General features: G+C 41.9%; 1 protein-coding gene across 1 annotated transcript in view; it reads right to left on the reverse strand.

Annotated features, from left to right (window-relative positions):
- Positions 1–23,947, reverse strand: part of prrg1 (proline rich Gla (G-carboxyglutamic acid) 1) — a 36,014-nt gene that overhangs the window by 11,834 nt on the left and 233 nt on the right. Inside the window, exons 2-3 of the mRNA XM_041211991.1 lie at positions 17,918–17,960; positions 2,315–2,475 (exon numbers count right to left, since the gene is read on the reverse strand). Of these exons, the coding sequence (XP_041067925.1) occupies positions 2,315–2,475; positions 17,918–17,927 (171 nt within the window). The 5' untranslated portion in view covers positions 17,928–17,960. The remainder of the gene's footprint in view (positions 1–2,314; positions 2,476–17,917; positions 17,961–23,947) is intronic.

The raw sequence follows: 23,947 nt of genomic DNA on the forward strand, positions 1-23,947 counted from the left end.
CCTGGTGTGGCCTACATGTGACTCCCACAGCAATGTGGCTGACTCTTAACTGCCCCTTCACAACTTTGTTTTTAAGTTATAATATTGGAAACTTTTTTTAAAACTACTTAATATCAGTATCAGTGCTGTGTGTAGTTTTTCTTTCTTGTTCCTATTTACGTACCTTGGTAATTTATCTAGAAAACTGCTCTCCAAGGTCTTGGCCTGCCAACCTGAGAGTGAAACACAGTTGGCTATCTGTAGCACGCTGAGTAACTAATATTCAAGCCAGGCAGCTCCACAGTACACGAGAGCACTCTTGATGATCAAAGGATTATCCTAGATTATCTTTATGACCTTTCTTATTTAGTTGCAAAAATGACTTGGAAAACTGGAGCTATTTTTTCCATTAGAACAGAAACGAGAGAGAAAATTTTATGATATCGGTCAATATTGTGAAAAAATGAAAAATCAACTAGCATAAATTGAATCACCAAAAGGGACAGAAAGATAGGAATTTTTAACATGAAAGATTGTTTGTATATAGAATATATTCCCTACCAGAAATAATAGTGGAATCAAAACCATAAGTAAAATATTTTGAAAAAAAATTTCGAAAGGTACTAGGTGAATTTCTCTTCAGGAACTATCACACACGATGGACCAAATGGTCACCAGCTGTGCTTCAAAGATAACCTTGCAAACTAACACATAACGTTCACAAGTGCTCAGTGCTGAAGATCAGCTGATTTTAGATGATTAAGCTCTAGCACTTCCCTTGTGCATGCTTGGGCAGGGTTCTGCAAATCTTAACTCTTGCAAAGCCCAGAGAATTTCAGCACAAGTTTCCAAGTTGGGAATACTCCCAGGGAGAAGAGGGTGCTTTTCATAGCAGAAACTACTATGTGAACTGCCCCGTAGTTTGGTTTGGAGATTCTTAAAACATGGCAATGAGTTCTCATGCATATCAGGCAGGTCAGTTGACCAAGAAAAGTTGTGCATTAACTAAACCAAACGATAATTATTTCTTGTGTCACAACTGCTCATTCTGCATCTTAACACCTCTCCTTACTTGAATCTAATCACTACCTCCCCCATCAGCCCCTTTCTTCACTATCACTTCTGTAACATACTCCATGATCCTGCTCCTTCCAATTCACATGCATATTGGTCTCTCTGCCCAAAGCAAATCATAACTATGCATTATCCCAGAATCACACACTACCCTTAGCAGGAGGAATTTCTATAGTGCCACTAATCTCTCCTTCTCATAACAAAAGCCCTGTCTGAATGATAGAGCTTGGCAACTGCCAAAGATATATCATAGTACCTCTTGTGTCACTTCACATCTCCATGTGCTGGGGGAGGGAGCATGTTGATTTAAATGTATTCATTAACTTCAAAACCTTGAAATATCCTTTACAAATCAAATTACAGCTGTTAGTTTAAGATACATTCTCCACAAAGTAGTCATTTGACCTGCTCAGTGCCAAACTGGCAATTTTACCCTTGTGAACGAGGAATTTTCTTACTGGCTATAATAGGTTTTAAAAAGCATTATAGACATTGAAATCCATCTTATATTATGCATAAATCAACTTATCAATAAAGTATAACAACAGTTTTATGATGAATGAGTGATGATAATTGACATTTAAAGCACAAGCCCACAGCACTCCTAACCCAGAAACAAATATTTAAATTCAATCTTCAGTAAGTGAAGGGATATCAAAGCTGGAAACTGAATACTTTCTTGTACTTCATCCCAATACCAGCATTAAAAAAGTCTCAGAACTGCAACAACATATTTTAATCTCAATTTTAAAAGAATACCCTTAAAATGCATTACCACCTATTTTCCTCGCCCAATATCATTCATTCATCATTCTGGCCCTGAACTATCAGGTTATGGAATCATAAAGCACAGGAGTTCATTAAGGACAACATGCCTGTGTCGGCACTTAGAAAGAGCTACCATTAGTCCCACTCCCCCGCTCTTTCCTGTTAGCCCTTAAATTTTACCCCCTTCAAGTATTTAACCAATTCCTCTTTGAAAGATATTTTTGGATCTACTTCCACCACTCTTTCAGGCAATGCATTCTGGATCATAATTCGCCTGTGTAAATTTTTTTCCTCATCTTGCCACTGGTTCCTATTATGAATTATGGATGGTTCTGGGCTTTAGACCCACACACACAAGAACCCATTGCCGCTTTCACATTGCTGAAAATCTGCATCTTCTGCTGTCAACAAGGCCTACATTCAAATCCAGATGTGAAAGGCAGCGTATCAGCCCATCTGTCACCCAACAGAGCCCTGGAACATTTCAACTTACTGTCTTTTCATCATTTTCGAAAGCTTCTCTAGCTTCTTCATAAGTACAAACTTCTTCTCGACATTCACGTTCTATGTTGCCCTGTCGTAACTCTTCCAAGAGGGTATTTTTTCTTCGAAATCTTCTCAGAACAGAGTTGGCTTCACCTTGTGTCAGAAACACTAAAAAGAAAGTGGCTTGTGAATTTACTAAGAACTTCTTTTTAGTTACTTTATGTATTTACCATCTTAAAATGAACCACAACTTGATTATATTGCTCCATATCAAAAATAAACGTTAGAGGTTAGTCCCAAATTTAATGCTTTGGTTTCTCTAGCAACAACTTTCAATACTTACAAATGAATCACATGAGAAACCCCATATATAACAGTTTACTTTCACCAAATTCACACAGCTCAAAAACTTTAAATCAAATTAACTGTTTTGCAATTTTTATGTCTACATTACCAGCATGCCAAAACATCCACCACCACTGCCCAAATTTGGCTTTTTGATGACGTGTGCACATTTGAAAATACTGTTTGTTACTGCAATTCTTATCAAACGTTGGAACATTGGTAACTGTTGATCATGTACCATGAATGACTGATTGGGACTGACTCTGTTTCAGTGGAAATTTAAGTCTGCTACTAAACTAAACCCGACATTAAATTCAAACAGATTTTTTTTGACCAGCATGATTCACTAATAGCTTAGAGTAATACAAACACTTTCTAGGACCCCTAGCATAGGGACCCCATGCTCTCGAAGCTGGTCTTGTTCACTCTTTGCCAATAGGTCTCCATAATAGGTGTAAAAGCTGTAGATCAGTATCTCTCACTAGATAGCTGATACACATCTAATCCTACAAAGTTTCATATTTAGAAAACCTCCTGTTGTATTGTTCACTGTGCTGTTGAGGTGTGCAGACAGGGGAAAAGCATACGTCTCTAGCAAAAGGGCTTGAAAAAAAATTTAAGAATTCTAGACAGGCACAATGAAACAGTAGTGTTTTTTGAAACAAAAACAAAAATTGCTGGAAAAGCTCAGCAGGTCTAACAGCATCTGTGGAGAGGAAGACAGCGTTAATGTTTCAAGTTCATATGACTCTTCATCAGAACTAAAGAGGAATAGAAATGTAGTGAAATATAAGCTGTTTAAGGGGGGGGAACAAGTGGGGCTGGATAGAGGGCCAGTGATAGGTGGAGGCAAAGGAGAAATTGCCAAAGATGTCAGTAGTGTTTTTTGATTGACTTCCAGGAAACAATACTATTTTGTTTACCTGCTGTAACTAGATAAATAGCATAGGTGAATAATTAAATCTTTATATATAAACAATTTTCATTCTGTATAATCAAAAAAGGAGTTGCAATCACAGACTGATTTTTACACATGTACACAAATTTTATATGTACGTGTAATGTAGTGAACTAGAAACTGTAGAAAAAAGTTCGCATGAAACATTCAAAACATCTTGAATTTGAAAAAGAAACTAACTGGCAGATCTTTAGAAAAATTTCAACTGCATAAAGAAAACTAAATGATTTTTTTTTAAATGAAAGAAAGAATAGATGCTTTTATAATGGGGTGCGGGGTCGGTGTTGGGGGGGTGGGGGGCATGCGAGGTTGGTGTTGGGTTACTTATACCCAAAGGTATAAGTGTTCCTGCACTCCCTTTATTTCAGATTGCCTGTCCTCATTCTTCTTACCAAAATGAATCACTTCACATCTCTCTACATTGAAATTCCACGCATACCACCAACTTGTCTCTGTCCTTTTGAAGTTCTACACCTCCTCCAAAAAGTTCACAATGCTTCCAAGTTTTCTATCATCCACAAGCTTTTGTGCCCCATACACCAATCTAGATCATTAATAGATTATCAGGAAAACCAAGGGTCCCAATAATGACCTCTGGGGAACTCCACTATAAACCTTCCTACAGCCAGAGAAACATCCATTAACCACTCACTATTCTGTTTCCTATCACTCAGCCAATTTCATATTCAAGTTGCTACTGTCCCTTTTATTCCATGGGCTTTAACATAGGTCAAGTCTGTTCTGCGGCACTGTACCAAATACCTTTTGGAAGTCCATATACACCACATCAACTGCATTGCCCTCATCAACCCTCTGTTCTTCAAAAAAACTAAAGCAAGTGAATTAATCACAATTTTCCATTAAGAAATCCATGATGGCTTTCCTTTATTAACCCATGTTTGTCCATGTGACTGTTAATTTTGTCCCAGATTATTATTTCTAGACATTTCCCCACCACAAAATTAAATTGACTGGCCTGTAATCTTAATCCCCTGCCTTTAAAAAAAATCATTAATGGGATGTGGGCGTTGCTGACCAGGCCAGCATTTATTGCCCATCCCTAGATGCCCTGGTTCAGAGAGCATTTTAAGACTCAGTCACATTGATGTGGATTTGGAGTCACATGTAGGCCAGACCAGGTAAGGATAGCAGATTTCCTTCCCTAAAGGGCATTAATGAACCAGATGGGTTTTTACGACAATCAGCAATGGTTTCATGGTCATCATTAGACTTTAAAAAAAAAATTCCAGATGTTTATTGGATTCAAATTTTGAAGCCAGATCCTCAGAGCATTACCAGGGGTTTCTGGACTACCAGTCCAGTGACAATACCACTAGCCACCGCCTCCCCTGGAACAAGGGCATAAAGTTTGCCATTCTCCAGTCCTCTGGCATCACCCCAAGTGAAAGGCGACTGAAAAATGATGGCCATTGTCTCCATAATTTTGACTCTCACTTCCTTCAGTATCCTTGGATACATCTCACCTGGTCCTGGTGCCTTTTCAACTTTAAGCACAGGCAGCCTATCCAATACCTTCCACTTATCAAATTTAAGCCCTACGAGTGCCCGAATTACCTCCTCTTTCGCCAAGGCCTGGATAGCAGCTTCCTCCTTAGTAAAGACAGGTGTAAAGTATTCATTTAATACCTGAGCTATGCCCTCTGCTTCCATGTGTAAATCTCCTTTTTGGTCCCTAATTGGCCCCATTCCTGCTCTTACTGTTTATATGCCTATAGAAGACTTGGGATTCCTCTTTATGTTGACCACCAGTTTATTTTAATACTTCCACTTTGCTTTTTCACCTCCGCTCTGAACCTTCTAGATTAAGCCTGGTGCTCAACTGTATTTTCTACCTGACACCTGTCTTAAGCGCTTTTTCTTTTTCTTAATTTCTCTCTTTTGTCATCCAAGGAGCTCTGGATTTGTTTGCCCTACCGTTCCCTTTCAAGGAATATGCCTCAACTGTGCCCAAACTCCCTCTTCTTTGAAGGTATTCCATTGTTCAGCTACCATTTTTCCTGCCAACATTTGATTCCAATTTAAAAACAAAAACAGAATTACCTGGAAAAACTCAGCAGGTCTGGCAGCATTGGCGGAGAAGAAAAGAGTTGATGTTTCGAGTCCTCATGACCCTTCGGCAGAACTGGTCAAGTTCTGTCCAAGGGTCATGAGGACTCGAAACGTCAACTCTTTTCTTCTCCACCGATGCTGCCAGACCTGCTGAGTTTTTCCAGGTAATTCTGTTTTTGTTTTTGTTTTGCTTTTCCAGCATCTGCAGTTTTTTTGTTTTTATCTTTGATTCCAATTTGTTTGGCTCAGATCTGTTCTTACACCATTGAAGTTGGCTTCCCCCAGTTAATTATTGTTACTGTAGATCGCTCTTTGTCCTTTTCCATAGTCGGCCTAAACCTTATGATATAAAGGTCACTGTCTCCTAAATGTTCTCCTACTGACAGTTAATCCATTTGGCCCACCTCATCCCCAAGACCCAGTTCTAATAGTGACTCCTTTCTCATTAGACTAGACACATACTGCAGTAGAAAATTCTCCTGAACACACTCCTGGAACTCTTGTCCCTCTCTCCCTTTACATTTGTCAGGAAAGTAAAATAATTCACAATGTTATTGGAGTTTATTATAAAATAGTGGTGTGTATGTGTCTTTCTGGAATCAAAGGCAGCTGCTCTGAAGGCTTTGATGTAAACATGGGGGAAGTCGAGAATGTAAGGTGTAAAAGTACATTTGAATTTTTAAATAAACCAGACTAGACTGTTTTCAAAGAAGGGATGAAATGTGTCACCTAGCCAGGTGAAGTTTAGAAACAGTGTGTTTATTTTTCCCAAAGATTACTGTAAAACTTAGTGCTAAGAGAGATTTTTTATCAGAAAGGTAAAGTCCAAAGACTTGGTAAAACAATGGGAATTTGCATTCAAAGGGGAAAATATGTATAAAGGTGTGAAGGCTGTGTGTGAGGGTAGGCATTTTTAAGATCTAACAAGTTTGAAAAGCCTTCAGCATCTATGCCTCAAGCTGCTGTTTTCAAAGAACTAAAGTTAAGAAAATTCACTTCGAATTTGAATTGTTCAGGGTATTGTGTATCATCTTGCCTGGGTCTTTTAAAATCTATGCATCTTACTGTTGCCTTAACAAAAGGTTTAACTGGGAGTCAGATTAAGTAGGGGATTTAGAAGCTATCATAGTAGTAACTTATAGATCTATGTATGTGTTTAAAATCATTTATCTTATTAATAAATGTTTAATCTAGTTTTGTAAAAACCTATATGATGTGGTGGTCTTATTATTACTGAATTCAAGGCACGCATCTCGAAATTTATACAAATTGCAAAAGAAGTTATGGCAGTTGTTTCAAGTTTCCCTTTGGGATTTGAACAACTCAGCATTTAACCATCAGGTGTGCCATAACACACGACCACTAATTATCTGAATATAGATTGGGATAAAGCCCCCAATTATAGCTACTCTATATTTTTTGTACTTCTCCAAATTCTTTGCAAATTTGTTCCTCTACATTCTTCCCACACGTTAGTGGTCTATAGACTATGCTATGCAATATGATTACAGCTTTTTTCTTCCTTTGCTCAAGCCAAATAGATTATGTCCTTTATTCCTCTGGGACATCCTCCTTCTGCATCAATAGTACCAACCCCCACACTTTTTTTCTTTTCCTATCTTTCCTGGACACTTTCTATCCAAGGATATTTAACACCCAGTTCTGCCCTTCTTTGAGCCAGGTCTCTGTTCTCAGAAAGCAAGAGCATGGGGGTGGGCGAGCTAGGGAGAAAGGGAAAGAGTGCGTGTGAGAAAAATTGAATAGATTAGGGTCAACCCAGGGTTGACTCCTCCCAGGATTTTAATTTCATATATTTTCAAGCACGAATGGCTGGGGTCAAAGTTTCATACTATTAATACTACTCATTTGTACTTCAGCATCTTACCCACTTTTAATTAAATCAGTTCAATTAAAGCAGCCTGTTACAATTTCATTGAGATTGTAAAGTGTATATCCTGTGTACATTGCTGGGCATCTGAAACAGTTAAAAAAATGTATCCACTTCTGAGGGAGAAGCAATTTGACACCAGGATTTATTTATTTCAGTAAAGAGGACAAAGACCTTTCAAATACCAAACTTTGCCTTCTCTTCTTGGCCTTTTACATACATTTCACTATATAAGATATTTGCTAATTTAAAGATCATCTTCCTGTGTCCTATAGAGCAGCTTAAAGATCATTCAAACCATTAACTTCCTATGAATACAGTTTTTACGGTTTCTCCCATCTCATTTTGCCCCTTCACTTCCAAAAGGGCTTACTTTACTTTTAATGAAGTGTTATTCAAAATTCTTCACTAAATCTGAGAGATCTGCTATGCATTTCTAGTATTTTTTGTTTCAGAGTGCAAAATTGTTTTATTTTCTTCTCGCCCACTTTAGGGATCCAATTACCCTTAAATTGATTGGATAAATGAAGGATTAGGAGAAAAGGTATAAGAAGTGGCTTTCAGAACAAATATGTGGAATTTGAAGATCTGCGACTTAAATAATTAACTTTGAACTGTAAAGTGTTTCAGTCCTCTGACTAAACTCAAAGGGCAGAATTTTGCCCTTGATGGGCGGGCCCGACCGACTTGGCGGCGGGCGGGCAGCCGATTCCCACTGCCATTTTAAGTGGCGGGCCAATTAAGGCCTGCCCAGCGGGCTTCCTGTGCGGGCGGGGGGGAGGATTCCCCAACTGTCAGAGTGCGCTCTTTCGTGCATGCGCGCGAAAGAGCACACATCTCCCTGAAGCAAAGTGCTGCCTCACAGAGATTGTTGAAAGGCAGTCAAACATAAAAAATAGAAAAATTAAAAAATCATTAACATGCCCCCCTCTTGTGAAAATGTCACAAGAGATGGGACATGTTAATGAAATGCACAAAAACTATTACAGTTTTATAATTCCGATATCAAACCTCATCCCGCCACTGGATGGGGTTTGAAAAAAAAATCACTTACCCGCCTGCCCGTTGGGTCTGTGCACTGACCCAAAGTTCGCACGGGCCCCTCAAAATCCTGGTCAATTGATGAGTTAATGGCCTTAACAAGGCCTTTAATTAATGGCGGGCGTGCGTCCCGCTGCATAGCGTGCCCGCTGACCTAAGTATTGCGATGCCGCACGCTAACGTCGGGACGCTCGAGCGACATTTTAAGCGCGGACGGGCGGCCTCTGCCGCCTGCACGTCAACCAGAAGATTCTGCTCAAAGTTTTTATTGGGAGGTACTGCTGTTAAATGTACATTAATTAATCTACACTTAAATTGGGGTTGGAAGGCCTATGGCCAGGAAGAGATTACAATTGAGCTTGCATGCATAAAAGTATGTGTGCATAGAAGTGGAAGGTATCAAATGACATGAGTGCTACAGGCTGCTGTGACATTTTTTTAGATGCTCAGGAATGTGGAGCATTGCACAAAGGCGACAACTTCTTTTTGTGATGCAACCAACCTCCACTTTAGGCTATAGCAATGAGGAACAAAACAACTCACTTCACGAGGAATTTTTCAGACTGATATCTAGTTACAAAAGGATTCAAGAGCTGAAGTGAAACCATCATAAATTCTCTGGTCACCCTGTCTGGGGGCACTTCAAGAAATTACATCAAGATACAATATTAAAATCTATAATAAATGCCTTCTTGAAGAGATAAAAATAGATGACACTGCTATAAGGCCATGCTTTATATCAAAAATGACTTTATTTATTTAAACCACTGGTTGAGTTTTAAAAGATGGAACATCAGCATTTCAGTGATTTTAAAGCCATGAGTTCCTATGATGGTCAAACATTTGCATAACTGTGCCCTACAAATTCCAAAGCCATTAAAATGGAGTCAAGCTGTCTAGAAGAACCTATCAGAGATGATCAGAGAGGAATGAGAATAGCTCATCTCCTGATCCATTCACAAAACATCCAGACAACACCTAATTGTATTCAGCTGGGTCTGGACCAAGCCATTAGGCACAATCACTCTGGACAAATGGACTCTGGCTGAGAAGGGATCTCTTTCAGCTATGATCTAATCATGTCTAAACCATGGGCCTGGAATCAACTTGCTATGACATTGACAAAAACAGATTACCTGGAAAAACTCAGCAGGTCTGGCAGCATCGGCGGGGAAGAAAAGAGTTGACGTTTCAAGTCCTCGTGACCCTTCAACAGAACTGATTTTTCTTTACAACGAGAGGGATGAAATATAAGCTGGTTTAAGGTGTGGTGGGGGGGGGTGAAGAGAGAGAGAAGTGGAGGGGGGTTGTGGTTGTAGGGACAAGCAAGCAGTGACAGGAGCAGATCATCAAAAGATGTCACAGACAAAGGAACAAAAGAACACAGAGGTGTTGAAGTTGGTGATATTATCTAAACGAATGTGCTAATTAAGAATGGGTGGTAGGGCACTCAAGATATAGCTCTAGTGGGGGTGGGGGTGGGGGTGGGGGGGGCATAAAAGATTTAAAAATAACGGAAATAGGTGGGAAAAGAAAAATCTATATAAATTATTGGGAAAAAAAAACGAAAGGAAGGGGGAAGAAACAGAAAAGGGGTGGGGATGGAGCAGGGAGCTCAAGACCTAAAGTTGTTGAATTCAATATTCAGTCCAGAAGGCTGTAAAGTGCTTAGTCGGAAGATGAGGTGTTGTTCCTCCAGTTTGGGCTTCACTGGAACAATGCAGCAGGCCAAGGACAGACATGTGGGCAAGAGAGCAGGGTGGAGTGTTAAAATGGCAAGCGACAGGGAGGTTTGTGTCATTCTTGCGGATAGACCGCAGGTGTTCTGCAAAGCGGTCGCCCAGTTTACGTTTGGTCTCTCCAATGTAGAGGAGACCACATTGGGAGCAACGAATACAGTAGACTAAGTTGGGGAAAATGCAAGTGAAATGCTGTTCACTTGAAAGAAGTATTTGGGGCCTTGGACGGTGAGGAGAGAGGAAGTGAAGGGGCAGGTGTTACATCTTTTGCGTGGGCATGGGGAGGTGCCATAGGTGGGGGTTGAGGAGTAGGGGATGATGGAGGAGTGGACCAGGGTGTCCTGGAGGGAACGATCCCTACAGAATGCCGACTGGGGGGGTGAAGGGAAGATGCGTTTGGTGGTGGCATCATACTGGAGTTGGCGGAAATGGCGGTGGATGATCCTTTGAATGCGGAGGCTGGTGGGGTGATAAGTGAGGACAAGGGGAACCCTATCATGTTTCTCATAAGGAGGAGAAGGCGTGAGGGTGGATGCGCGGGAGATGGGCCGGACACGGTTGAGGGCGCTGTCAACGACCGTGGGTGGAAAACCTCGGTTAAGGAAGGAGGAGGACATGTCAGAGGAACTGTTTTTGAAGGTAGCATCATCGGAACAGATGCGACGGAGGTGAAGGAACTGAGAGAATGGGATGGAGTCCTTACAGGAAACGAGGTGTGAGGAGCTGTAGTCGAGGTAGCTGTGGGAGTTGGTAGGCTTGTAATAGATATTGGTGGACAGTCTATCACCAGAGATTGAGACAGAGAGGTCAAGGGAGGGAAGGGAAGTGTCAGAGATGGAGCACGTGGAAATGATGGAGGGGTGGAAATTGGAAGCAAAATTAATAAATTTTTCTAAGTCCTGACGAGAGCATGAAGCAGCACCGAAGTAATCATCGATGTACAGGAGAAAGAGTTGTGGAAAGGGGTCGGAGTAGGACTGGAACAAGGAATGTTCCACATACCCCATAAAGAGACAGGCATAGCTGGGGCCCATACGGGTACCCATAGCCACACCTTTTATTTGGAGGAAATGAGAGGAGTTGAAGGAGAAATTGTTCAGTGTGAGAACAAGTTCATCCAGACGGAGGAGAGTAGTGGTGAATGGGGATTGTTCGGGCCTCTCTTCGAGGAAGAAGGTAAGGGCCCTCAGACCATCCTGGTGGGGGATGGAGGTGTAGAGGGATTGGACGTCCATGTTGAAGAGGAAGCGGTTGGGGCCAGGGAACTGGAAATTGTTGATGTGACGTAAGGTGTCAGAGGAATCATGGATGTAGGTGGGAAGGGACTGGACAAGGGGAGAGAGAAGGGAGTCAAGATAACGAGAAATGAGTTCCGTGGGGCAGGAGCAAGCTGAGACGATCGGTCTACCGGGACAGTTCTGTTTGTGGATTTTGGGTAGGAGGTAGAAGCGGGCCGTCTGAGGTTGGGCGACTATCAGGTTGGAAGCTGTGGGAGGAAGATCCCCAGAGGAGATGAGGTCAGTGACAGTCCTGGAAACAATGGCTTGATGTTCAGTGTTGGGGTCATGGTCCAGGGAGAGGTAGGAGGAAGTGTCTGCGAGTTGACGCTCAGCCTCCGCGAGGTAGAAGTCAGTGCGCCAGACAACAACAGCACCACCCTTGTCAGCGGGTTTGATGACAATGTCAGGGTTGGACCTGAGAGAACGGAGTGCAGTAAGTTCAGAGAGAGAGAGATTAGAACGGGTGAGAAAAGTCTTCGTCTCCGGGCTCACTTCTTTGGGCAAGAGTCCTCACCCCATTCAACGGATCCTTTTACCCGCCTCCAATATTCTCCCTCAACCTGGACCCCTCCCTCTGGATTCTTACCTTCTTTTGACCTTTTCATTGAGAACTGTCGGCCTGACATTAGTCCTCTCAATTTCTCTGCTCCTCTCACCCATTCTAATCTCTCTCTCTGAACTTACTGCACTCCGTTCTTTCAGGTCCAACCCTGACATTGTCATCAAACCTGCTGACAAGGGTGGTGCTGTTGTTGTCTGGCGCACTGACCTCTACCTCGTGGAGGCTGAGCATCAACTCACAGGCACTTCCTCCTATCTCTCCCTGGACCATGACCCCACCACTGAACATTAAGCCATTGTTTCCAGGACTGTCACTGACCTCATCTCCTCTGGGGAACTTCCTCCCACGGCTTCCAAACTGATAGTCGCCCAACCTTGGATGGCCCGCTTCTACCTCCTACCCAAAATCCACAAACAGAACTGTCCCGGTAGACCGATCGTGTCAGCTTGCTCCTGCCCCATGGAACTCATTTCTCGTTATCTTGACTCCCTTCTTTCTCCCCTTGTCCAGTCCCTTCCCACCTACATCCATGATTCCTCTGACACCTTACGTCACAACAACAATTTCCAGTCCCCTGGCCCCAACCGCTTCCTCTTCACCATGGACGTCCAATCCCTCTACACCTCCAGCCCCCAACAGGATGGTCTGAGGGCCCTTAGCTTCTTCCTCGAACAGAGGCCCGAACAATCCCCATCCACCACTACTCTCCTCCGTCTGGATGAACTTGTTCTCACACTGAACAATTTCTCCTTCAACTCCTCTCACTTCCTCCAAATAAAAGGTGTGGCTATGGGTACCCGCATGGGCCCCAGCTATGCCTGTCTCTTTATGGGGTATGTGGAACTTTCCTTGTTCCAGTCCTACTCCGGCCCCCTTCTACAACTCTTTCTCCGGTACATCGATGATTACTTCAGTGCTGCTTCGTGCTCTTGTCGGGACTTGGAAAAATTTATTAATTTTGCTTCCAATCTCCACCCCTCCATCATTTTCACATGGTCCATCTCTGACACTTCCCTTCCCTTCCTTGGCCTCTCTGTCTCAATCTCTGGTGATAGAGACTGTCCACCAATGTCCATTACAAGCCTACCAACTCCCACAGCTACTCGACTACAGCTCCTCACACCTCGCTTCCTGTCAGGATTCCATCCCATTCTCTCAGTTCCTCCACCTCCATCACATCTGTTCCGATGATGCTGCCTTCAAAACCAGTTCCTCTGACATGTCCTCCTTATTCCTTAACCGAGGTTTTCCACCCACAGTCGTTGACAGGGCCCTCAACTGTGTCCGGCCCATCTCCCGCGCATCCACCCTCACGCCTTCTCCTCCCTCCCAGAAACATGATAGGGTCCCCCTTGTCCTCACTTATCACCCCACCAGCCTCCGCATTCAAAGGATCATCCTCCGCCATTTCCGCCAACTCCAGCATGATGCCACCACCAAACACATCTTCCCTTCACCCCCTCGGCATTCGGTAGGGATCGTTCCCTCCGGGACACCCTGGTCCACTCCTCCATCACCCCTCACTCCTCAACCCCCACCTATGGCACTTCCCCATGCCCACGCAAAAGATGCAACACCTGCCCCTTCACTTCCTCTCTCCTCACCATCCAAGGACCCAAACACTCCTTTCAAGTGAACAGCATTTAACTTGCATTTCCCCCAACTTAGTCTACTGTATTCGTTGCTCCCAATGCGGTCTCCTCTACATTGGAGAGACCAAACGTAAACTGGGCGACCGCTTTGCAGAACATCTGCGGTCTGTCCGCAAGAATGACACAAACCTCCCTGTCGCTTGCCATTTTAACACTCCACCCTGCTCTCTTGCCCACATGTCTGTCCTTGGCCTGCTGCATTGTTCCAGTGAAGCCCAACGCAAACTGGAGGAACAGCACCTCATCTTCTGACTAGGCACTTTACAGCCTTCCGGACTGAATATTGAATTCAACAACTTTAGGTCTTGAGCTCCCTGCTCCATCCCCACCCCCTTTCTGTTTCTTCCCCCTTCCTTTTGTCTTTTTCCCCAATAATTTATATAGATTTTTCTTTTCCCAGCTATTTCCGTTATTTTTAAATCTTTTATGCCACCCCCCCACTAGAGCTATACCTTGAGTGCCCTATCATCCATTCTTAATTAGCACATTCGTTTAGATAATATCACCAACTTCAACACCTGTGTTCTTTTGTTCCTTTGTCTGTGACATCTTTTGATGATCTGCTCCTATCACTGCTTGCTTGTCCCTACAACAACACCCCCCCACCTTAAACCAGCTTATATTTCACCCCAAAACAAAAACAGAATTACCTGGAAAAACTCAGCAGGTCTGGCAGCATCGGCGGAGAAGAAAAGAGTTGACGTTTCGAGTCCTCATGACCCTTCGACAGAACTAGCTGCCAGACCTGCTGAGTTTTTCCAGGTAATTCTGTTTTTGTTTTGGATTTCCAGCATCCGCAGTTTTTTTGTTTTTATCTCTATATTTCACCCCTCTCATTGTCAAGAAAAATCAGTTCTGTTCAAGGGTCATGAGGACTCGAAACGTCAACTCTTTTCTTCTCCACCGATGCTGGCAGACCTGCTGAGTTTTTCCAGGTAATTCTGATTTTGTTTTGGATTTCCAGCATCTGCAGTTTTTTGTTTTTATTATTATTGCTATGACCTTGTTTGGGTAACAGTGCAGTTAGTAAGGAGTCACATAATGAGCCAATTAACCCTTTGCGTTTAAGGAACTGCATTTCCTCTAAGCCAGTCAGAACAGATGAGGAGGACATATAGAATAAAGCAAGTACTGACTCCAGAAAACCAAACAGAAATCATTCATCAACATACTCTTTTTAAAAACACGTTGCCATCTGATGAGGAATGGGAAAAGAGGGGAGGCGTTCTCCCACTTCTCACCTGACCATAACAACACACTTCCATCTTCAAACTTGGACAACTTATAAATGCACTTGGCCAATGTTGTCCCAGTCTAATTTTTTTTAAAAAAGGTACATATTTAAACTTATTTGTGTGAATTGAATTACAAGCACCCAAAGAGTACACAATCTCCAAACACAATATTCCCTATTACTACCTCGATTACAGCTCCTCACACCCCACTTCCTGTAAGGACTCCATCCCATTCTCTCAGTTCCTTCACCTCTGTCGCATCTGTTCTGATGATGCCATTTTCCAAAACAGTTCCTCTGACATGCCTTCCTTCTTCCTTAACTGAGGTTTTCCACACACGATGGTTGACAGGGCCCTCAACTGTCTCCAGCCCATCTCCTGCGCATCTGCCCTCACACCTTCCTCTCCCTCCCAGAACCATGATAGGGTCCCCCTTGTCCTCACTTATCACCCCACCATCCTCCACGTTCAAAGGATCATCCTCTGCCATTATCGCCCACTCCAGCATGATGCCACCATCAAACACTTCTTGCCTTCACGCTCCCTAGCGGCTTTTCGCAGGGATCGTTCCCTCCGGGACACCCTGGTCTACTCCTCCATCACCCCCTACACCTCAACCCCCTCCCATGACACCTTCCCATGCAGCCGCAGAAGGTGCAACACCTGCCCCTTTATGTCCCCCCTCCTCACCGTCCAAGGGCCCAAACACTCCTTTCAAGTGAAGCAGCATTTCACTTGCACTTCCCTCAATTTAGTCTACTGCATTCGCTGCTCCCAATGCAGTTTCCTCTACATTGGAGAGACCAAATGCAGGCTGGGTGACTGCTTTGTGGAACACCTTCGGTCTGTCTGCAAGCATGACCCAGACCTCCCTGTCGCTTGCCATTTCAACACAACGCCCTGCTCTCATGCCCACATCTCCATCCGTGGCCTGCTGCAATGTTCCAGTGACGCTCAACACAAACTGGAGGAACAGCACCTCATCTTCCGACTAGGCACTTTACAGTCTTCCGACTTAATGTTGAGTTCAACAATTTCAGCTCATGAACTCTCTCCTCCATCCCCACCCCCTTTCTGATCCCCCTTTTTCCAATAATTTATAATTTTTTTACAACTATATTTTTTTATTTTCCCTCCTATTTTTAAATTTATTTCGACCTATTGTTTCATCTACACCTTTTAGTCCATTTCAATCCCTTCCCCCCACCCCACCCACACTAGGGCCATCTGCCACTAGCTTGCTTCCCTTAATGTCCCCATTAGCACATCCTTTAGATAATATCACCAATCGTCAACACCCCTTTGTCCTTTTGTCTCTGACATCTTTGGCAGTCTCTTCTTGGCCTCCACCTATCACTGGCCCCCTATCGAGCTTTCCTGTCCCAGCCTCTTCTACCAGTTGATATTTCATCTAATTTCTATATGTCTTAATTCTGATGAAGGGTCAAACAAACTCGAAACGTCAACTGTATCCCTCTACGCAGATGCTGTCAAACCTGCTGAGTTTTTCCCGGTACTTTTGTTTTTACTCCCTATTACTTTTTGGCAGAACAAATGGTATAAGCAATTCACAGGACAGAGTTCAGTGTGTGTCCTCAATTTCCAAAAATTAAGTAAACTTTAAATCCACTTTATAATTAATTGAATGAATGCTAATGCTTTACACGTCCCCATTACATAACCAAAAGGAAAGGCGAGGTGCAGTACTCCCCATTCCGATTACTTTCGCTCATGTAAAAAGTGATACAGGGTCTAAAGACTTCAGTTTGAGGTCGTAGAAAATCTGATTTTTCTTAGAGCATGGAAATCCTTGATTCAGGCCCATTTTTCTGCTCTATTTCTTCAGTGACATTCAACAGAGAAACAGCCCCATTTAAAATTAGTGGGTTTGTGACTTCAAACCAGTCAAGAGCCTGTCTCTGAGGGACTTGCTTTTCAAATCTCTTGTTAGTAACAAACTGAATTTGACAAATTCCTAACGAGTTTTATTATTTTGCTCTTATGGAATGATATAGAATTATTCGGAGAAGTAAACAGAACTGTCTGAATACTCCCGACTCTAACTGAAGAGTTGGAGACTTTTTTGGAGGGTCCCGGGGAATTGCCCATTGGAAGTTTAAACTTCCTGGACAATTCCCACGGAGTCAATAGATTGGGATTTCCAAGGGATTCTGTAGCAGATCTTGGGTGTTTGGCTGGGGGGTAACATTAAGCCTCTGACAATCTGGAGAGCAGGAGATCTGGGCCAATTTTTCTAACTTATGGGAACCAGAAGGCATATACCAGACTTTGCTTTTCCTTAACACAATCACAAGAAGAGTTTGCAAAATGCAGGCAGTGTTTCACATTCCACCATGATCTCTCAGCTTTACACAACATTCTGATATCATTTATGGATGGATTTAAAAATGTTCTTCCCAGTCTCGAAATCCCAGGAAACTGAAATGGAGTGCTGCAACTTATTAATTACTTAAGTAAATAACTCTGAACTAGGTCTCTTGGGCCATCCAAGCAATTAAGTCTATTACAGTTAAGTTCAAAAGGAAAATAGACAGGCGGATATTTTGTTTCATTTGTAGGCCGACTATAGTTACAGCTTTTTCGCTCAGTCAAATCCATGTGTGATGGGGCAAAAGAAAAGGATATTCAACTGCTGACCATAAATACATATGCAGAAGTAACAACTAAAATACATATCACTTGTGGCCAAAAAAAATTTCTTTACTCAAAACTGGAAACTTGCTATTATGTTAATTTAATTACAATTTTGGATTTGAATAATGTTTGGCAATATTAAAAATTCAGAAGAAATCTAATTCAATAAATGAATCAATACTTACCACTCTGCATGGCTTCTGTTTGGAACAAAAAAGTTCAGAAAGTCTGAAAGCAGAATAAAAGTACTTAAGTATAGTTGTATTTCCATACAAATAAAACGCTACACAAAAATTGGTGGGGTGGTAAATAGTGAGGAGGATAGCCTGAGATTACGCGAGGGTGTAGACGGACTGGTCAGATGGGCTGATCAGTGGCAAATGGAATTTAATCTGGATAAGTGAGAGGTGATGCACTTGGGCAGGACAACCAAGACATGGGAATACCTGGTGAATGGTGGGACCCTGGAAAGTACCGAGGATCAGAGGGACCTTGGTGTGCATGTCCACCGGTCTCTTAAGATAGCGGGACAGGTAGATAAGGTGCTTAAGGCAGCATATGGGATACTTGCCTTTATCAGCTGAGGCATAGAATATAAGAGCAGGAAGGTTATGCTGGAACTGTATAAAATGCTGGTTAGGCCACAGCTAGAGTATTGCGTGCAGTTCTGGAATCCGCATTATAGGAAGGATGTGATTGCACTGGAGAGTGCAGAGGAGATTTACCAGGGTGTTGCCTGGGCTGGAGAGTTTTAGTTACGAGGAGAAATTGGATAGACTGGGGTTAGTTTCCCTGGAACAGAGGAGATTGAGGGGGGACATGATTGAGGTGTATAAAATTATGAGGGGCATAGATAGGGTAGACAGGAAGGAACTTTTCCCCTTTGTGGAGGGATCAATAACCAGGGAGCATAGATTTAAGGTAAGGAGGAGATATAGAGGGGATGTGAGGAAGAATTTTTTCACCCAGAGGGCGGTGGGAATCTGGAACTAATTGCCTGAAAGGGTGGTAGAGGCAAATACCCTCATAACATTTAGAAGTATTCGGATGTGCACTTGAGATGCCATGGCATACAAGGCTATGGGCCTCGTGTTGGAAAACGGGATTAGAATAGTTAGTTACTTTTTTGACCAACACAGACTCGATGGGCCGAAGGACCTTTTTCTGTGTTGTGGACCTCTATGACTCTACAGTTTAGAATTAACCACTAAAATGAGGAAGGACTGGTACACACTAATGTTTGAGTAGTTTGCACTATTATAGTAATTGATAATAGCCAAAAAACTGCAAACTAACAACGTCCTCCTCTGCCTCTACTAACAGATCTGCAAACTAACAATGTCCCCCAACCCACTGTGGCTGAACCTATTAGCTATGCCAAAGCTGGTCTACTATGCAGTCTCCTTTTATCACTTGCAGGGCCTTCAGCCATACAGAACATCCTCCCTAAACCATTTTGGACAACCTCAAAATTTTTCTCCCTTAGGCCCCAACTTGCTGTAATGCTTCGTGACATCTTGCTGTGTTAAAAGGTAATTTATTCTCATTTACCTAGATCTGGAATACACTTTTTGTACCCACGAGCTTAAAAAAAATTAGAAGAGAAACAACTGAGGAGCATGTGATTGATCACGAGTAACTCCAATATATTTTTCTGCAAGAATTGCACACTTTTTAAAAACAGGCTTAATGAAATGAAGTTCTTTTCTCCCAAGAGAAATTAAAGTCATCCTTCATGTAAAACAGTGTTAAAATTAACCACTTGCTCCTTTTAGAAATAACTATATATTGCAATCTAACACTTTTTAAAAAGCTATATGTTTGTATGTCCTAAAGAACAGCGAACCCAAACATGCTATCTACAAATAAGCTTTTCTTGAAGTAGGCAGTTTCCTTCCCCCGGCATGATTCAAGAGTTAATTTTGACAAAAGAGCGGGAAGGTCATTTTAAAACTCAAGGAAGAGAACTTCAACTCTACATAAGGCGGCACAGAGCAATCACCTTAGTTTGATGGTGGAACTGCCAAGCAGATTGCCTTTTTTAAGAAATATATAAATTGGAGGAAGTTTATCCTCAAGAATTCCTGTACTTAATTTTTCTTCAAATTCACTTTTTTCCTCCTTCATAAATTTAGTGCTGACCACCTGGCCATATTGCCCTTCAGGTCCACTCAAAACTAGACACACAGTCAGGCAAATTAAGAAATGAAGTTAAGGTTGCAGTTGGACAGGATTTCACAGCAGAAGGTTGTGTCCAATTTCAAAATATCAGTCTCAATAGAAACAAGTGTTCCAAGTCTGACAATTTTGTGACTGGAAGATACCATAGTGATTAGAATGTGGAATTCACTACTAGGAGGAGTAGTTGAGGTGACTAGCATAGAGGCATTTAAGAGGAAGCTAGGTAAACATGAGGATGAAAAGAATAAGATACTTTAATGGAAGGGGTGGAGGAGGCTGGTGTGAAGCATAAACACTGGCATGGACCAGTTGCTGTAAATACTATGTAACCATAAGAAAGTTACAGCACAGAAGGAGGCCATTTGGCCCATCTTGTCCATGCCAGCCCTAGGACACCCAGGTGCCCTTTCTAATCCCAACTTCCTGCACCCGGCCCATAGCCCCTGCAGCTTACAGCACTTTAGTTGCAGATCCAGGTACTTTTTAAGAGTTTAAAGTTTCTGCCTCTACCACCAACTTGGGCAGCGAATTCCAGACACCCACTATCCTCTGTGTAATAAAGTTCTTCCTCATGTCCCCCCTAAATTTTCTGCCACTTATCTTGAATCTATGTCCCCTGGTTCTAGAATTCTCCATCAAGGGAAACAATTGTATCCTCTCTATTCTATCTATTCCCCTCATAGTTTTGTACACCTCAATCAAGTCACCTCTCAGCCTTCTTTGTTCTAAGGAAAATAACTCCAACCTATCCAATCTCTCCTCATAGCTACACTTTTCTAACCCTGGGAACATTCTTGTAAACCTCCTCTGCACTCTCTCCAGAGCTATTACGTTCTTCCTGTAATGTGGTGACCAGAACTGCACTCAATACTCCAGTTGTGGCCTCATAGCAGAAGGTTGTGTCCAATTTCAAAATATCAGTCTCAATAGAAACAAGTGTCAAGTCTGACAATTTTGTGACTGGAAGATACCATAGTGATTAGAATGTGGAATTCACTACTAGGAGTAGTTGAGGTGACTAGCATAGAGGCACTTAAGAGGAAGCTAGGTAAACATGAGGATGAAAAGAATAGGATACTTTATACAATTCCAACACTATATCCTTACTTTTATATTCTATATCTCTGCCAATGAAGGAGAGCATTCCACATGCCTTCTTTACAACCTTGTCTACTTGAACTGCTGCCTTTAGGGACCTGTGTACTTGTACGCCAAGAACTCTCACTTCAGCTACCCCTCTTAGTATATTCCCATTTATTTTGTAATCCCTGTAACTGTTTGACCTCACTAAATGTATGACCTCACACTTCTCAGTGTTAACATCCAACTGCCACTTTACCGCCCACTTCACCAATTCACAAAATAAATGTTTCTACTATCAGTGTTTTCAATTAAGGCAAAACTCAAAGAACAAAGTTAAAAGAATTATTTAAATGGCCAGTGGGTAAAATTGACAGGCATCATTTGATGGCATCTTATTGAATACATCAATATCTTCCATCACTACATTTGCACATTTTTTAATGTTCATGCAAGTGCCATCACATCATTATCAAATTATTGAAGTGATTGTGCAGAGCTTCCATGTGCAGACATGGTTTTCTATATGCCCTAAATTTGAAGAAATCAAAAAGTCCGTGGACCAGTTGGGGATGGGAGGGGACACAAGGGAAGGCAATAATTTTTTTTTGCTTCAGATATTTTGGAAGAAGGCATTTGGAAATAAAATACTGTCCAGCTGCAGGAGCTGAGTGTCAGGATTAGACACTCCCATGTCTGGTGTGCAAGTTGGGTCTAAATTACATACCATTCTTATTATGTCCTTAAGAAATCACAAGTAATGAATTATTTCAAGAGTAATCACTGTTAAGTAGGCAAACCAGAGCTGATTTGCACATAGTAAGGTTCTAGGAACAACAAATGAGATAATTAACAAATAATTTTTTTCCAAGAAATGTTTGTTCAGGGAAAGATGTTGGCTAGATCATTACCAGGAAACATCCCTGTGCATCTTCAGTAGTGCCAGGGGATCTTTTTTGCAAGTTTTGTTTTAACATCTAGTTCAAAAGGTCTCCTACAAAGCAGCACTCCCTCACTATTATAGAATCATAGGCAAAAAGGACTGGAAGAGACCAATTCAGCTCATCTGGCTAGCCCTAGCATTCAAAAAATGGAATACAGTTAACTGTATAGGGACAATTTCACACCATGAACCCATATTGCACTAGGAATTGGGTTAAGACTGTTTAGACTGTTCACAATACAGTTTGGGATGGATTTGAGCTCAGATCAAAAACATGAAATGGCAGTGCAATAATACTCTGCAGCACCCAATTATCCTAAAGCAAACAATTTTTCAATTACACATAGATTATTCTTACACATAGCTGAAATGTGCCAGTCACCAGCATGCCAATTCCTCTGAATTGAGACAAAGTAAATAACTGGTGAATATTTTACAAATACGTCTGGAGAGGGCACTTTATTGTTTACTAAGGGCAAAAAGCCAAAATGTTTCCAGTTAGGCAACTTACAAAAAGAAAATGATGTTATTCAAAAACTTGCAGATTGAGTTGAAGTGCATTGATAATCCAGATGGAGGATCTTTTGCCTCAACCTAATCTTTGGAACTAGAAGTTAATGTCATAAATGACAAATACTTATCTTTTCATAAAAATAAGTACATGAAATTGAACCAATGAATAACTTATCCACATAGCCAGAAGGAATCTAAATCAAAGGAGCACTGTAATCTCTGATTTACTGTTATCTCAATCTAAAGTTTAATTTTTAAATACCCCTGCATGTTGTGTGTCCAATATCAATTGCTTTTGCATGCTCAGATCTTTATGCCACATGCTTTCATGTGTTTTAAAGAGCATTTCATATTTTGGAAACAGGTGTGGTTTCAAATTGATGCATTCAACAGCACCAGCTTAATAGCGGGGGCGAGGGGGAGAACGGGACGTCTGACTGAAGAAGAGGTGACAAAGATTCATATAAACAACTTATCAATACATTGAATGCGGCGTTTGAAACATAGAATTAAAAGAAAAGTTGGCAATACATACAAAGGACTTAAGGGGAAGCATGGTTAGGAATGGGACAATGGTTTTCAATGTCAATGGTGAGGTTTTTGAGGGTATGACTGCAGTTTGGAAATGAATAGAACACAGTGGAAACATTTACAATAGTACATTCCTGACCACTAGTTACTGCTGGGCAGAGGGACCAAGCAGTTAAACATTTCACCTTTGGAACACAAAAAACAAAATCAAATACAGACAGTTTAATCTATCCCAGATCTACAGGAGCTGTCTGAAGAACAGAACTGGTAAAGATCTGAGAAAATCTTATAATGAATGATAATTGCCACAGTAGAATAGGGCAAAGAGAAAACGTGTAGCTGCAGACATATTATCTGCCTCTTATCCAAAATCAAAACAAAATTCAACAGAAAATCAACTTGTGCTGTGCCTTTAATGAAGCAAAATAAAATGTCCCAAGGCACTGACTGTACAGTGAACTGAGGGGGAGGGAGGAGTGAAATGATTACACGTTGTTAAAATCAGCCGTAGCAATCCACATGGTAAAATAACCTTCCAACACTCATTGCTCAGGTCGCACGAACATACCACTGGATAGCTGCTGCCTCTACCATACGAACACGACATCATAACCTTGTACACACAATGCAATAGCACCCACATTATGTTTATAAACTACTCAAACTTCACTTTAATAAAATAGATCGCTAAACACACCCTTAGTAATAATACTGCTCTGGACATGCTCTTGGTCGTTGCTTTTCGCTTAACAAAAGAGAAGCATACCAAACACCAAGAAACAGAATCTAGCATTTAACAACACATACAGAGTCTATGGTTTCGCCAGTAATTAACCCGCCCATCTGCCTAATCCCAACTGGAGACAAAGGAGTTTATTAAAAAGGATGTTCTTGCATCAATACAACTCACATGATCGAGCCGGCATTACTGTGCAACAGCCCGGACAAGCAGAGGGAAAGGGAACAT

Source organism: Carcharodon carcharias, chromosome 18 (assembly GCF_017639515.1).
Source record: "Carcharodon carcharias isolate sCarCar2 chromosome 18, sCarCar2.pri, whole genome shotgun sequence".
In the NCBI taxonomy this organism is placed as follows: domain Eukaryota; kingdom Metazoa; phylum Chordata; class Chondrichthyes; order Lamniformes; family Lamnidae; genus Carcharodon; species Carcharodon carcharias.